This window comes from Thermobia domestica, chromosome 2 (genome assembly GCF_964235325.1).
Source record: "Thermobia domestica chromosome 2, izTheDome1.hap1.1, whole genome shotgun sequence".
In the NCBI taxonomy this organism is placed as follows: Eukaryota; Metazoa; Arthropoda; class Insecta; order Zygentoma; family Lepismatidae; genus Thermobia; species Thermobia domestica.
The window spans coordinates 143,672,698-143,690,174 of record NC_137455.1 but is presented as its reverse complement, the minus strand read 5'-3'; the positions used below and the strand labels follow the sequence as shown (position 1 = coordinate 143,690,174).

Genomic DNA, 17,477 nt, shown 5'->3' with positions numbered 1-17,477 from the left:
TCCTCTCTATCATAGGAACTGAAAAGTTATTTATAGCCTACGATCTGTTCCAAACTACGTCACTTTCACCCCACCAAAATAAAGGCCCACGGCTCAAATTAAGGGGGATATGCTAAGAACGTCAAAATAAAGATCTCCACAAAATCCAGCTTGTTTGGAATTTTTCGAAACTAAAGTCTAATTTTACTGGGTAGATGTGCTCAAAAAGTCGCTGTCATACGTAGCCGGCCGAAAATTGTTAGAACTTGGTGCCAACCCACTTGAATCCACAATACAGTGCGCTCCTTTAGACTGTCCAGTGCGCTCCAGTGGCACAGGACAATTCCTCAGCGTAGGAAAGTTTGACCATATAACACGACGTCTCAAAAGCAGTTTTCAACATCAGCAGCATTGGATGCGCGACACAAACTGCGCGGACAGTGGCTCATAGAGCGCTACACCCAGGAAATGTTCACAAGCGCCAGAAAAGCTACATGAAGCACTTCGCAGGGGATAAGTGGAAATAAGTGTGTTCCCTAGATGAGTTGTGGCTCTATCTAAATGAGACCACCAGGTTCTGTTTTCTAGCTTCAAACAGACCACATGAGCCATTCTGGTTACGCTGTAGCAAAGAAAAGTTTCCCAAGTGATTTTGTAGTGATAATGGGATATTGGAATCGAAGTACACTGCCGTTCGCAGCACGCTTCGAACACCAAAGTTAACTCAGCTTACTTCTGGGAGAATGTCGTGGATCTTCTGTGTGGCACACACATTCCCCACCTGTACGATGACGAGATCACAAATGTATGGTTGTAGACAAAGCCTCCAGCCATATTGCTTGATCGTCTCAGGTGTTCTACGCAAGGAAGGCAGAAGAGACGGCAATTCGAACGATCATTTTCATCACTGTGAAATCCCCGGACACCTCACCGATGAACTACTATTGGTTTGCACTCCTCAAATAGGCAGTTCCTCGATGTTGTGTCCGTACCTTGCTGGCTCGTCGGAAAGTTACCAAAGCGATATGGTAAGATATTCCTCTTCCTATTCTTAGCAGAAACTTGCTACGGTGGAACAATGCCGGACGATTGTTCGGGCTCGTGGCCATCACATCGAACTCAACCGGTGGTTGAGAACGAGGATTTACTAGCCAGGTAAGTGGTTCAAAGTCGACTATTTTTATCATGGGCAACTTGTGTACTTCTTGACTGTTTCTATTGGAGTGGTTTCCAACCAGTGTGTCGCGCAGTTTCATAGTTCGCGGTGTGTCGCGAAATTTTAGAATTTAAAAATCTTGAAGCACTTAATGATCAGTTAAAATTAATTTTCAGACAGTGTGTACTAGTCATTTCCTCCCGTAGCAGCAACAATGCTCAATACTATATAGTCACTACTTTATTGAAACTTAGGCTTATAGTATTACACAATAATATAATTACTTTTTTTTTTTTTTCGTAAGTGAGATTGTGTGAAAATAGGAAAAAGAAATATCCATAGTTCGGAAAAAGTCTTCTTTATGACACCCGAACATTACCTTCAGTTTTGCAAATAACATACAGCAAACAGTGTCATATTGTGGAAAAGTAAGCCACCTAGTACTTGCAAATTTATTTTAAATAAACATATTTGCTTTCATGATGATTTTATATATATATATATATATATATATATATATATATATATATATATATATATATATATATATATATATATAAAATATCGTGTACCAAAATGAAGCCTTGTTCATGCATAGTGTTGTAAAAAAACGGTTTTTTTTCTGTGAAGTTTTTTTTCAATAAAAAACATCGTTCTTTTTCATGTTTTTTTTCAAATGTCTGTTTTTTTTCTGGCGACTATTATTTATTGATTTACGTTGCAGATTATTGAAATAATCAACAGAACTTGAGTCGAAGCCCTCGTAACTTACAAATCTTTTGTTTCTTTGTACCTATATATTAGCAAAATTCTGTGATTATGCCTTTCGGCCCCAGGTCATTTTTGGCGTTTTCCTACATTTCCAGTTAGTGACTTATTGCTCAAAAACCATTCATTCGATTGATATGGTTAAGGCCTTGTTTTTTAGAAAATGGATGTGGCTATTTTTTGGTGTAAGTTGCATTGCAGTGTTGCCAATGGATGGGAAATTATTGAGGGAAATGTAGGGGTGAAAATTTACAAAAAATTCCCTAACCGAATTTCAAAATTTTTTGTATCTAGTACCACTGCTGCTATATAGGTTCAAGTCTCCTAAAAAAATCTTTGGTGTGTTGGCAAGGTACAGTGAAATCCTGAAGTCGCTGGCTTCCTTTCAAAGAGGGAAAGAAAAAATTCTGTCACACACATGAAATTTTGAAACTTTTTACGCCTCACAAGTAAAAATCAAATATGCCGGAGCTACAGCTTCTCTAATTATCCTATTGAAACTTCTTATGGTGCGTTCTGTAGGGCAAAGAGGAAGCTTTCAGGTAGTGATACGTTTGTTTCAATGTAGCCAGTAAGAGGGTAATTATAGAGGGAAAAAGGGAAATTTTCCGAATTTTTTACATAAAAGCGGGAATTAATTGTTTTGGCTGGAAACACTGCCATCAGACAGACGAAAACTATCTGATAATAAACCTTAGTACTCCAAGAATATATCCTACAAGTATCATAACAATATATAACAAAGTAAGCATGAAATTGAAAAAAAAAATATCATTCTACCTCAGAAATTCACCATTTTCTTACCATTTCCAGAACATGGTTTATTATAAATCTCAACTGTACTTTCCCTAACTATACTAGTGAAACTTTTTATGGTGCGTTGTGTAGGCTAAGGATGAGGCTGTTAGACATTGGTACGTTTGTTCGAATGTAGCCAACAAGAAGGAAATAATTGAAATAAAAAAGGGATTTTTTTTTCAAAATTTGCCCCTAAAATCTGGAATTAAAATTTTCTGTAGCTGGCAATACTACTATCAGACACACACAAATTATCTTAAAATAAGCTTTGGTATCCCTCTAATATATCCTACAAGTATTGTGACGATATCTAATAAAGTAAGCATGTCAATAAAAATATCTCATTCTACCTTTAAAAAAATCACAGTTATCTTCCCAATTAGAGAACAAGGTCTACTGTAAACCTCAACTGTACTTCCCCTAATTATTATATTGAAACTTTTTATAGTGCGTTGTGTAGAGAAAAGACGAGAATTCCAGATACTGGTACGTTTGGTCCGATATAGCCAACAAGAGGGAAATAATAGAGACAAAACAGATAATTTTTCCCAAATTTCCCCCTAAAATCTGGAATTAAAATTTTCTGTAGCTGGTAACACTGCTACCAGACAGAAGCAAACTATCTTAAATTATACATTGGTACACCACTAATATATCCTACAATTATTATGACGATATTTAAGGAACAAAACTTCTAATTACCAAAAATATATTACGATAAACAGAAATTTAGGGAAAAACTAGAAAAATCTAGGGTTAGAACCTAAATACGAATTTTTCGTGCGTTCCCTAATTACCCCATTGTAACGATCTGTACTTGCGTTTGTTAAGTAAGGGCAAATGTTCGATTGGCGTAAGTTGACTTGCACTCTTACGTATAGGTATGGATTTATAAACAAAAATTTCTGATTTTTTGCCTAAATTTAGGAAAATTTTAATTTCCCTAATTGACAACACTGCGTGCAGGCCCGTCCAATTGATGTCAACAGTTAGGTATCCTTCCGAGGTATCTACCTGGCAAGTCTTAAGGATGTCTTTCTACAACGAAGGAAGCTACAGTGAAAAAAGAAGTAAAGGAAATTCGAAATTAGAAAATTCTCGAATTTTTGACTGGGGTGAAATTTGAGAAGGAAATTCGACACCAGAAGAATAAAAATTAATATGATAAACTATAGTCCAACCATATTTTGCAAGAATAATATCCCGATATCTTAATTAGTGTCCACACAGGAGCGGATTAAACAAATGACACACCCGTGTGTGACACTTTGGCCACCTGGGCCACCGAGTATACATTTGATTACATTTTTTGACTACTAACTCGTGTTGTTGTTGTAGTTATAGTCTCGACTAATAATAATATCGTTGTTGTAAACAATAACTTTATAAGGAAAATTTTCTCTTCTTTTTACATCTTAGTTCCAACACTGTTGGTGAGAAATGCAGGGTGTTTCAAAATGAATTTTGGGGTTTTAAGTCTTCGTAATACTTATTACATTTTACGTACAATTATAAGCAATGCATCAAGTAAAAGAGCACCTCAGTCTTTGCTACAAGTGTTCAATGTGAGATTCATTCGTCACACGGCACACATCTAGTCGATAGGCGAGAAAGGCCCATAAACTTTCCGCCATATGGCACAAAACACATTCAATTTAGGGGAATCTCTTTTCAAGTGTACAATCTCCTGAGGATTTGCTGACGGCCAGATACAAACATTATGAGTGTTCACATTAGCTCTTAGGTGAAATGTCGATTTATCACTGAAGACGACACGATCCAGAAAATCTTCATTGTTATGCAGCAATATTTCACTTGCGAAATTGGCACGTAAACCGTAGTCTGTAGGCTTTAGACCTGTAGCAACTGCAAACGATAAGGACGTAGTTGCAAGCGTCTCCTTAATATTCTTCACACAGACGGTTGCACTGTACAGACTCATTTATTAAAACACAAAAAACTTTCTGCTCTCTAGTCTCCATCTTTGCTGCTTGCTCTTTCTAACGGGAGACAGAAGAAACAATGCATGTACATGCGTGCGTACAAAACTGTTTGAGTTGCTCTTTCATTTGATATAATATTTATAACGTAAGTTAATTGTAATAGATACTACAAAGTTTCAAAACTCTAATATTAATTTTAAAACACCCTGCATTACTTCAAATTGTGTCATCCTATATTCATGTCTTATATATATATATATATATATATATATATATATATATATATATATATATATATATCATCAGGGCCGGTCCTAGTCAATTTGTCGGCCCATGCAATGGCATAATTTGCCGCCTTTCCCTTTCTCCAGAAAGAACAAATCTTAAAAGTCATGATTTTAAGTATGCTACGCCAGCATGAACAACAATGGTGAGGGTAAGTGTAGTTGCACTCAGAAAGGCTTAAATACTTACTAAAAATGCAGTCCCGTTGTGTGTGTGTGTGTGTTTTTTTTTAATATTAATCTATTATGTTAGTGAAAGATAAAGCAAACACACCTGCAGAGGAAAGATGGTAATCCTTTTTATAGAATTCACTATCGAGCTTCAATCTCAATGTATCAGTTTGTAATTCCAGTGCAACTAGCTCTTTTATTTTTATTTCTTGATTTCTCTTCTATATCTGTTAACATTTTTTAAAAAAACTTGTTTCCATCTTCAATGATAAGGAATTTGTTTCTGACAAAAATAAGACTAGTTGTCATATCAAAACTGTGATAACTTGCTAAATAGAACAGATATTCACTACTATTCGAGAATTGAATTCTTGCATTTGGCAACAATCAAGCAATTTGTGCTCGGATTTATTCGACCATTTGCTTTAGCATTGTCCATGTGGCCTTAAACTAATGCAAGCTAAACATAATTTACGAATGTAGTATTGAAATAGAAGGTCAGCTTAGTAAATGTAACTACCATCATCATGAAGTCTGTTTCCAACAAGAAATATTTAATTTAAATAATATACTTATGACAGATTTTGCCGGACCATCCAAATTGCCGCTTCACGCAAATGCACGTGTTGCATATATGGTAGAGCCGGCTCTGCATAACATATATATCTAGTCGACAAATTATTTATATATGACATTTAGAAAAATACTATTACTCAATTATTAGTTTTTACCTTTAGACAAGTTATTTGAATTTTATACTGTTCGTGATATTATTTTCGTACTTATTAAAGGCCTTCTTTCGCGAAAAAACAAAATTTCATTTCTACTTGTATTTCCTAGTTGATATTGATGAAAACTGCTGAAACCCGAATTGTTAATAGGTATGGTATTCATGTAAATTGTAAAATATTTGTAGCGTATCAGTATCTAGCGTTTAATTTATGTTGCATTTTACGGTGATTATACCTACATAAAAATATTTAATACTTAAATAGACGTAAGATGCATTACAAATGACTATTTGAAAAAAAACGAAATTTAGAAAAAAAACGAGAGGCAATGTTTTTTTTTCTAAAAAAAAACGTACATTTCTGAAAAAATACGAACGGTTTTTTTTTCTATTTACAACACTATTCATGCATATATTTTTAAACTAGGAAGCAACGATTGAAGTACACTAGGAACCACACAGTGTTGCCAGATGTAACCGAAGGTGTAAATACATTTTTTTGCAAAACATCTAAATTGACTCATAACTCATACGTATGGATGTTCTGTCGTTAATTCTCAGTTTGTTTAGTTGGAGTGCCTTGGAAACTACGGAGCAGAAAAAAGAATTTTTCATTTCCACCGATAACTAATCAGATGAGGCCTCTGTAAGGGGGAACTAGGGAAATCGTAGTTTTCATAAATTAACACACTGAATTGGCAACTTTGCTGATGTTTCAGTGCATCAAGAGGTGTGTTAAGGATCTGTCTACATTATGCAATTCCTGAAAACAATGTAAAACAAACTTTGAAATTATCTTGATAAAATTTTTATTTACATGCACCCGGCAACACTGCTATGCATTTCTATGGGGCTATTTAAAGCAAGAGGTATACGAGAACAATTCTCGAACTATTCAAGACCTGGAAACGAACATTCGCAGTGCCATTGAGAGCATTAACACTTCTAATCTTCGTAAAGTTGCTGCCAACCTGATGAAACGTGTGAACCAGTGTTTGAATCAAAACAGGGGACACTCCTAGCATCAGCTATAGAGCTGGTAACTCATTCCTGATAGTAGTAGTGTTGCCGGGTGTATGTAAGTAAACGTTTTATCATGATAATTTCAAAGTTTGTTTTTCATTGTTTTCAGGAATTGCATAATGTAGACAGATCCTTAACACACCTCTTGATGCACTGAAACATCAGCAAAGTTGCCAATTCAGAGTGTTAATTTATGAAAACTACGATTTCCCTAGCTTCCCCTTACAGAGGCCTCATCCGATTAGTTATCGGTGGAAATGAAAAATTCTTTTTTCTGATCCATAGTTTCCAAGGCACTCCAACTAATCAAACTGAAAATTAACGACAGAACATCCATACGTATGAGTTATGAGTTAATTTACATGTTTTGCAAAAAAAAATGTATTTACACCTTCGGTTACATCTGGCAACACTGTGTGGTTCCTAGTGTACTTCAATCGTTGCTTCCTAGTTTAAAAATATATGCATGAACAAGGCTTCATTTTGGTATAACCATTATTCGTGTATCACTTCAGGTGCAAAAGTTCTACTATCCCAAACTCTGGGTTGCATTGTATATTTGACACCTTGTAGAAGGCTTATATTTGAAAATTAGCCAGATAGTAGTGATTCTGTGCACTGTAGAAACTATTTTTTAATGGTTTATGTTCTCACACATCACCGATTTCAATTCCGATCAATAAGATTAATTCTTAAGCTCCCAAGAAAACACGCGAAGTTTCATGTTTTTTTTAAGGTTACCCAGAGCATTACTAATGGTTGGAGTAGGTTCACCTCGTGTCCTTGATTGCCTACCACAGGCAATAGGCCCTATTTTGAATCTTCAAAGAAAACGCTCGCCGTGCTACAAAAGATCTGATAATCCATAGGATTTTTTTCTTTCTTTGTTTTCAATGAGGTGAAATCTTTCGCTTGGCCCTAATCGGTTTCAGATCCAAGCGATGTATCTCATTGGATAGCATCCAAGAAAGCTAAGGCAGTGCCTCATGATAATTGGATAATTTGTAGGAAATGTATCGTTAAACATGTTTTTTTTAAAGATTGATATTAATTCACCCCTTGCCTCTGATTAGTTTCAATCACAAACACAAGAACTAAGCTCCAGACAAAACATATCCACGTCATGTTTCTCAAAATTAAATTATATTTACTGAAATTGGAACCGCTCAGAAAAAATAGCTATATTGCACGGAGCAGGCGTAGACTGCTTGTTTTCTTCTGCTTTTCAGTCGGATGATCTGCATTCAAATACGGTTGCCGATCTCCTGAAATTTTGTCAGGGATTTTTGCAGTTCCCTCCACCAAACGAATGCAGAGATGGTTTCTCTGAATATAAATAACTAACACTTTCTGGTCAGAAAGTATTAGTTATTTATATAATAAGTATCTTCGAATATATGCCCTGACCTACTTTAATTTCTTTTCCCATTGCTGTTATTATTGTAATTGATTATTAATGTAAATTGACCTCGTATACTGTAGCTGAAATTGCGTAATAAATAAGCGTTTTTTTAAGTAAGTAAGTAACCATACAAACAGTTTTTGAGAATGGGACGTGGGTGAATTCGTTCTCTTACTCAAAGAAAATATAGGCTATCACATATCAAAAGCAAATAATTTTTACAGATGCTATTGTGGGAAATTATTTTTTCCTATTATGTGAATTAGGAAGCTCGGAAGTTGGGGAAAATTACCTCTTTTGCCCCCTTATCCTTGGATAATTTCAACCCTAAGCAATTAGGATGATCAGGAAGCCCTGAAGGAAGTATATACTATATTGGGTCAAAATATAATAATATTTACTAAAATTATAGCGGAAAATCGTTTTGGTATCACATTGTATAAAGTATATGTGCAAACTTTCAACATGGCTTTATTTGACTTCTTTGATTTTCATGGAGTTCAACTCCAAAAAATATGCTGATTTCTCAAACCTGAATTAAAATAATGTGTAGTTTCATTAAAAGTATACAGACAGAGAGACACAAATGTAGGTTGACATACTTACAATATGAGAAAATAGGAAAAAATGTAAGTCTGGAAAATCAAGGGAAAATAGGTAAAATATGAAGTACAATGGAAACCTTATGTGTTATGAAGAATAAACCTATGTGAACACAATTTTTAACGTAGAAAATAAGCTTTTGCACATATTCATGCTTCCTATAGACATTACAGATCTCATAATTGTTCCAATAGCATTCTTCCCTATCAAGAAACGTGAAAACCTGTATAGTATATAGTATGACCTGTTTGTGTTCATCTCTTATAAGCTAGGAACCAGAAGGAGGTACTGCCATAAAATGTGTATTAAGTAAATATGTAAAAGTGAACGTGGGTCACGTATCGACAACACTGGATGTTCATTGTTGTCAGTTTAACATAAAGTTGTATTTCTTTCAAATGTCACTAGTTAGTTTCTTTTATATTTTAAATATACATAAAGAATCAAAACCTGCAAGACCCGAGTAAGCCTGTGTTGCAGATTTTCGAAATAGAGTAAGATCTTGATATTTTTTACAACAATAAGAACCTAAGTACAAAAAGATAGGAGACTTCACATGTTAAAGATCCTAGTGTTTGGTATTTTGAATATCGTAATAACATATGAATAATAAGAATTATAATGTTAGAGGTTAAAATCGTATGAAGTTAGAAATATTGTCAAAAGTCTATGACTCGTAAAATTGCCTATCATAAATGTCATGTTTTATTATGTAGCACGTATCTCATAGATGTAACACAGTTTACACGAATTTTATTCCTCAAGCCGCTCTGAAAATATGAAAAATGTGTAACATTTGTACAATTTGTAACATTGATTAAATTAACTATGACTCGAAATATTAAATATCGTAATTTCCAATACTATGTTTTAATCAAAAGCAAGAGTGTTTTTGTATATGAGGCATGCGATAAGGTTAAAAGATCATTTGCATTTGTTTGCCAATTGCGTGCTTACTTTTCATAGTTTCGGAACACCTTAAGGTACAGAATTTCGTAAATGACATTGTCTACATGATGCAATGTTCCAACCTTTGTAATATTCATATTATTTAATCTCTCGTAACTTCGATCCAAATTATTCGCAACTAATTATCATGATATTGAAAAGTCGAATACTACGGTACTTTTCATTTATCCATATTTCTTATTCGCGGTCTTACTGTTATATCAAATACTTTGGGATTTCTTATTTCAGATATGTTTGATGCTGTAGTGATCTTAGTGTGGTCTTATTAGGTTTTAATTTTATGTGTGTTTTTAAGAAATACAATAAGCTAACGTTGTGCAGTTTGAAAAATTCAACTTTATGTTGGGTTGGCATTACCCATCATCCGTGTTACTTGACACACTTCTCCCATATCCATTATTTATTTGGATGCACTTCATTTACGGTTTGCTATTGGTTTCTAAGTTACAAGTGATGAAGGAAATAAATTGCACCTACAGTACATATGTACATGCTTATTCAAATCCTCATACAAGTTTCCTTCTTGTTCGAAATATTAATTTCCAAAGATTTATTGATGTTTTTTTCTTTGGTCACAAGTGCATGTACTCAGCACTACACTATGAAAAGATGTATGTTATCGATATTCACTCTCAGTGGACATAAACAGTTCTTGGCTACGTATGCATATATGTTGGCCAACATTCTAATCTAGAAAAATATTCCATTAGCATTACGTAATTGTGATATCAATGTGCGTTTTCCACTGTTACATTGTATTTTGCACATTATGTTCTAAGTAAGTAATAAAGAGTGCAAATTGTAAGCATGAAATAAATGCACAGGTGGTTAAAGAAAATGAAATATTTAATTTAAGCATAAAGTAGGCGCATGTTATGCAGTAGTTGACGTGGTATATTTTAGTTATTAGTGCTGATTTTTCCCTTATAATTTTGCCTCCCGAATCGGCCATTGCCTGCGATTCCCTGGCTAATATATTGCTTTTCACCTTATGCTCTCTATGCTTACTAGGAGGAACACTTGCTACTCTCAATGGAAGAGAGTTGCCACGAAACTAGGAGTGAAGTAAGTCAGGTGTCCCAATCTTACTGTAATAATAAATATATATTATATACACATAAATTCTTTCTCTATTGTTTCTATCTATTGTATGTTTGTGCCGTCTCCAATATACTTGCCGTATAACATGCTGTATGTCTTAATAGCTTAGAATATTTCTCTCTTAATGTAGGTAATGTATTAAGTATATATAGATATACATATATACGTATATAGGTAACTTACTTCAATTTTTGAAGACGTAACATTTGAAACTTTTTTCTTTGAATAAATATGTATCGGTACTGTAGCTACAATGTAGATATGTTATAGTACATTGCTTTCTTCTAGTCTGTTGTTTTTCAAAATTTCATACTGAAATCTTTATGCGTCATTTACTTATTTATTTATTTATTTATTAAAATCGCGTAATAGATAGGTTATAAGAATTAGTTTTGTAATGACAAAATAACAAAAAGTGACATTGAAAATGGCATTATAATTATTACTATACAGTTACTGAAGCAACCCTATTGAGAAACTTGTTTAAATACTGCTTCTACAATGATATCTGAAAACGTAGTAATTTTAAATTATCTCGATCTTTCTACAATAGTATAACTAACTGCTTAAGTGCGATATCAGATAGATTATATATAAGTATAGGTTTCTTCCTATCGGTTCTTTATCTATATTTTGAATAAAATTATTACTATCGATCATATACGTGGAAAAAATACTATTTATTTGTCTTTATTTTTTGTGACTTGAGAGTCAGAAATTATGCCAATATTCAGTTTTCCATGACAAAAAAGTGTGTAGCAACAGTACGAATTATTGTTTCGTTTTGCGGTTTCGAGGAAAGTTCTTTAAAAAAAAAAAAGTTGTGTAATGAATTTTTCGTGCCAAACATGACATTTGATTCAACGTATGTCTTAAATTTGTTCGTTGATTTTGTCCGTTGGATTTAGTTTTCCAGTTGTTTAGTTCTACATACTAGAAGCTACAGTGAATTAGAAAAGATATAAGACAAAAAGATATTCAGTCTAATTAAAGAATGGTGTGAAAGATTGTCAGTATTGTTCCTAGTCCAACGTTAATAATCCTTTGTTATCTATTGTACTCATTCAACAAAATCTACCACTGTAAATTTAATTAATGAGAATCTTCACAATACTTGTTCGGTTAGGTTAGTTGTAAGTTTTAACTACTCAGTTTCGTAAATTGTTCTATTTTGCATCATGTAAATTTGCATGCTTGAAGTATGATTCACGAGATAAACAATGAAAGTGGTGATACAATGAATAATTTATTGGTTTTAATTTTTCCCAATGACGTCAAAAGCGAGTGGATTGAACTTAGGTAAATTACGCTGCTGAGTGTTAATACAGAATTAATTTAATTGTTAAAGTAAGTAGATATGCATTGTTTTAGTTACGTGCAGTAGAACGCTCTGTCTCGTTAAACGAATACGCACCAAATATGCAAGATTAAGGAGAAAACACATTAAAAGTATATAAAAAGATCTAAAATCCATAATCAATTCGTTAAATATCTCTGCGCTGCCATTACAAAGAGATTTTGAGGTTTTAAAATATCTAGTAATGTCCGGTTTGTAATGCTAAAATACCATATTTCCTTTTTTGGACAAGAGGCTACGATCTTCACAACAGTTCATGTTTAAATGATGATCTACAGTTTAAAATTATAAATATAAAAGTACTCAAGTTACTACCCAGCAGATTTAATATATACGTATATAATAAAGTAACGATGACTTTTAGATGACTTAAGTATTTAGATATTAGTAATTCTATCAATTATCTCCATGTGATTAATTATCAAATTCTTTGTATTTAATTAGTGCTTAACATTAACAATTACTAATTACATATCGAAATTAAGTTTAGGCTATGATAAAACTTCACCGCAATACTGTTTTGACTCAAAATAACATAAACTTAATTTCCATTTAGCATAGTGTGGTTTAAATTATTTATATAATTCCTAAGGGTTTCTTTCTTTCTTTCTTTTCTGACTCAATTATTTAAAAAGAATCTTACAAGGGCTAGCGTTAACAGTATAGATGTATATTTTATAATTTGAAATTTGATGTAGAAAATTTTAATGAAGACTACTCAAAGACACTTCTAGTTCCTTATTTGTTATATAGTTGAAACTGTTCTTTTGTTACTATTCAGTACTTAACTTATAATATCCGACATTTGTTAGTATAGAATAAGTTCGTTCATCTTAGGCTTTTTTCTTTAAATAGTTATTAATAATTCAAATATTGAGTGATGATCTGCCATAATGAAGGTAGTCGGGTCTACCAGTAAATTTAAGCAAGCAATTAGCAATTTGTATTAAATTTCATGATCAAATAATCATATCCATCTAAAAATAAATTTCGTATGTGGTGACATAACAAATGTGTATCGAGTTAAGCTGAAAATATTAAGAAATTGTAGCTTTCAAATATCCCTTCGTTTGACTTTGTTAGTTTAATTTTTACCAGCTATGCTCTTACTTCCTTCCGAACTTAGGCTAGAATTTGATTTACAAACTTGGGTAATTGATAAATTACAAGGTGTTCATGAAGCTTTTTGTGTCTGAATATTAAAAATTTTAAAACTGTGCAGACATTTGTGACATTTACGTAGCATGGAATCTTCCCAAGTAAGTGATGAACACAAGAATGAAGTTTTAAACCAAGAAGTTCATCACATGTTTGCACTAGTTTAAAACGTTTAATATTCAGATTAAAACTCCACAAGCTTTTCCATTTGTGCTTGGGTAGTTGCAAAAGCACAGTTACCGAAAATTAAGTTGACAGTCAAAGAAGAGAGCACTTGAATGGCGTGACCTGTTGGGATTTCAAAATATTATATCCTAATATTTTTTTCTAGAATTTCAGTGTCAGGAAAATTAAGATCAGAATATTAATGGAAATATGATTGGAATGTATTCCTGAACTCAACCTAGTAGCTAAACATGGAAGGCAAATTGCATAAATGTTCGCTCTGTATTGATAGACATAAGAAACTTTATTAATCTATCTGTCCTGTAATTAACTTTGACACGTAATGGTACTCATATATATATATATAAACTATATAAAGTGAATTTTAACATATCCTGTACTTATTTATGTAAAATTCTAGTGAAATTTCGTCATTATTTGATAGTAATATAATCTTTTCACGTATGTTAATCATTCGGTGAACGTGCACTGGTGTAGGAAATGAATTTTCTCTTGTGTAAAAATAGTCAATATTAGGCTCATTTAATGATTTATTCGTGTATCTCCCTTCGGTTCGTCTTCGTTTAGAATACATCCGTAAATTAAATGTACTATATGCTTTTCCATAAAATGTCAGAGGAATTTATGGTATCTAGTTTGATTTTAAATTCCTGAGCATTTCTGAAGTATTACTAAAAATATAATAAAATAATTTGTTGCAAGATCAAAATGAGTCATTATGATGAAAATTGTTAAAGTTCCATAGGAAGAAAGAATAGAAACACATCGTATTGCCAATTAGAAATAACAATATAGAGGTTAGGGCATAGTATATACATTATTAATTAGTTCTATAAAAATTTTTGACAGCATATGTAATATTAAGAGGTAGTTTCTCGCTTTACTGTTTTGTAATAATAAAAGAACAATATCATGATAAATAGTTTACTTGATTATTGCCATAAATCCAAATACTTATTTTTGTCTCGTTTTGTCAAATTTATGTTTTGATCCTAGGTCGTCATTGATGCATTAAATCATAAGCATGACCAGAGTAATAATAAGCATTAATGTATTAATTAAATTGAAACCTCGCTGTTCTGTTATGAATGGCATAAAAAAACAATTCGGAAATTTTGCAAACGGAAAAAAATAAAAGAAAAGGCACAATGTTAAACATTTGCAATGGAATGCCATTGCTGTACATTGAAGTAGAGTACATGGGAATAAATTACATTTAAATAATTTGAATTCCATAAAAAAATCTTTTATTTCCAAAGTACAGTGTTCTTGCATGATGTCTGGTAAACAGTGTGTATTCTGCTGCTTCCTGTTAATTACTATTGCATTGAGAGACATCTTGTACTTCTGTTAATAAGTGTACAGCTAGACCTAGAGATTAACTGTCAGCTTTCGCTTCTTTTAATAATACAGAGCTACATTTGCATTTAATATTTTACTTTAAACTTGAAAGTAAATTGCTTGTGTTGTCCAATCTTTCTTTGTCTTCTTTGGTGTATAAGTGTGTGTACTTAGTTTTATTGTATGCTTCTGTCGTATCACTTGAGCATTGTTATATTATGTAGCATGGAACATTTTTGTGGTAGATAACTATATGCATGCATATCGATTAGTACACTAAATTCTCTTTATTTTCTTCCTATGAACATACCTGCAATTCGATCAAGAAATTCTCGGAGTATTAAAGAATTGAATTGTAGAAATAAAGTATCGTTTCTCTTCTCTCTTATTTGTCATTATAATGCTCAAACGTTTCTATGCAGAACTGCTGTGGGCAGATTTTGATATCGTTAAGTGTAATAATATACACAATGTTTTATTCGAAATTTGAAATAGCTTTTTTTTAACGTTCAACTTTGATGTGGTGTATGGATAATGTGTTTATAATTTTGTTCTGTGTTCTAAAATAAACAGGAATCTGGTTAGGTGTTCTTAATTGTATTTAGTACAGTATTTTGACAAAATAGTATTAATGGTGCTAAGATAATAAGTTAACTTCTATCGTATAATTCTAAAAGCATTGTCCATATATATAATGCATAGAATTATTTCGTTAATATATAAACAGTTAAATAAGATAGATAGTAAGTTTGTATACTTTTGAAAAAAAAAAATTAAAAAAATGAAAGTTGCCCAAAATACTATATGATTTGTTCTGTTGATTTGGCTTTGCCAGCTTTTTACAGACTACATTAATTGTAATTGTAATCATGCACGAGAAATATTCAGTACAGAAACCTTACAGTGGTTTCTGATGCCGAATGCTGTAACAGGCTACACAGGTTGAAAACTTCAATATATAAAATAATTGCTGTACTATATTTTGGTGTGTTCACAAACATTTCATGATTTTATAGAAATGTGTTATAAAATCAGAATAAAAGACACTTCCATGACAATTGGGATCAGAAACACACTAAAATAAATAAATAAATAAAAGCACGTAACTTTCAAAACGAAACGTTTTGTTATCAAAATATAGAAAACTGTTGAGTAAAATAATGAATGAATGAATATGGTTTAATGGGGACGTCAGCAGCGAGGCTATTTGTCACCATCACAGTTAAGTAAAATAGTATTGTACAAAGAAGTATGAGGATCATTTAAAATGCTCTGTGAATAATGTTCAAAACATGGGTTTATCTCTTGAAGATTGCGTTTATTTTTAATACGCTCAGTCCAACTAAGTTTTAAAGCCTTTGTGCCATTGCGGAAACCAGGTCCCCCAGACTTGCGAAATACTCACCCCTGATTCTTTAAATTCTTCGTCTGAAGAAAGTTGTATTTCCACCAAGATAATTTTTCAGCTCTGAAAAGGGATAGAAGTCTGATAAAACCAAACCTGGCGAATCAGGTGAATATGGCAACAGATCATACTCAACTTGTTGATTTTCGCCTTATTTCAACGACACCAGTATGAGGATATGTATTATTGTGATGCAGATTAAGTTACATCATGATAAACTCAATTTTTCTTCTTCATATTTTTTCCTAGTTGGTCCAAAAGCTTTGTACAGTAAATCGGTGATTGTTTTACCAAATAGAATATAGTCAATAAGACTAATACCTTTTGCATCTATATACAGTGAAATCTCCCTTAACGGACACCTCTATAATACGGACACACTTTTTTGTCCCGGCAAAAATATATGTTCCTTTATGGAACAAAACCCTCCCTTTTACGGACGCGGACAGTCCTTTTTTCCTCCAGACATTTCAATAACCTCCTCATAACGGGCAGGAATTATTCTCGGTTCTGGGATATATTATTCCTTACAAGCTTATCTATCATGAGTCTAGACCTGGTGAACCTTCAAACAGAACAGCTTTGAGCTGAACTTGAAATTCTTCTTTTTTTCTGCCTGCAATAAATTGCTTTCTGGTGGAAATCCTAGAAATCCTTCAATACGTGATAACACTTATGCATGGTCAGTCGTATGGCAAAGAATTCTATGCGAACTATCTTCCCTTCCCTAACAAATTTAGTCCTTGTGCCTCAGAGCCTTACATCTTTCCCGATTATTTCATAGATAACAAAACAAACATTGTTTTACAATAACATTTTCAACAAGCAATGTTTCCTCCCTTACTTTTTTGGAAAAGTAACATTTTTCTTTCACTTATGATATTGGAACTAGTCTGAGTTGGAGTTCTTTTTCACTTTCTCTAAGAGGATATTCTTTGTGATTGGGATTGGGTCAATAAACATATGCACTCCCATATGCCTTTTCACCTATTCCGCCAACGAAGAAACTGCATCAGTACACAAACACACGCGCGCGCACACATACACACACATGCTTCTTCCGCAACCGTACTGAGGATTTTCAAAGGACACTTGCTAATGAG

At 32.9% G+C, this 17,477-nt stretch overlaps 1 protein-coding gene across 9 annotated transcripts in view; it reads left to right on the top strand.

The window, feature by feature from the left end:
* The window catches only part of cyst (rho guanine nucleotide exchange factor 18 cysts), a 345,308-nt gene that overhangs the window by 263,257 nt on the left and 64,574 nt on the right, over positions 1-17,477 (top strand). For 6 of the 9 annotated variants that reach the window (XM_081746656.1, XM_081746637.1, XM_081746584.1 and 3 more), the window contains 2 exons: positions 10,838-10,891; positions 12,209-12,226. The exons of 1 other annotated variant lie outside the window; for it this stretch is intronic. In XM_081746656.1, the coding sequence (XP_081602782.1) occupies positions 10,838-10,891; positions 12,209-12,226 (72 nt within the window). The remainder of the gene's footprint in view (positions 1-10,837; positions 10,892-12,208; positions 12,227-17,477) is intronic. 2 more of the 9 variants (XM_081746623.1, XM_081746604.1) reach the window with 2 other exon arrangements.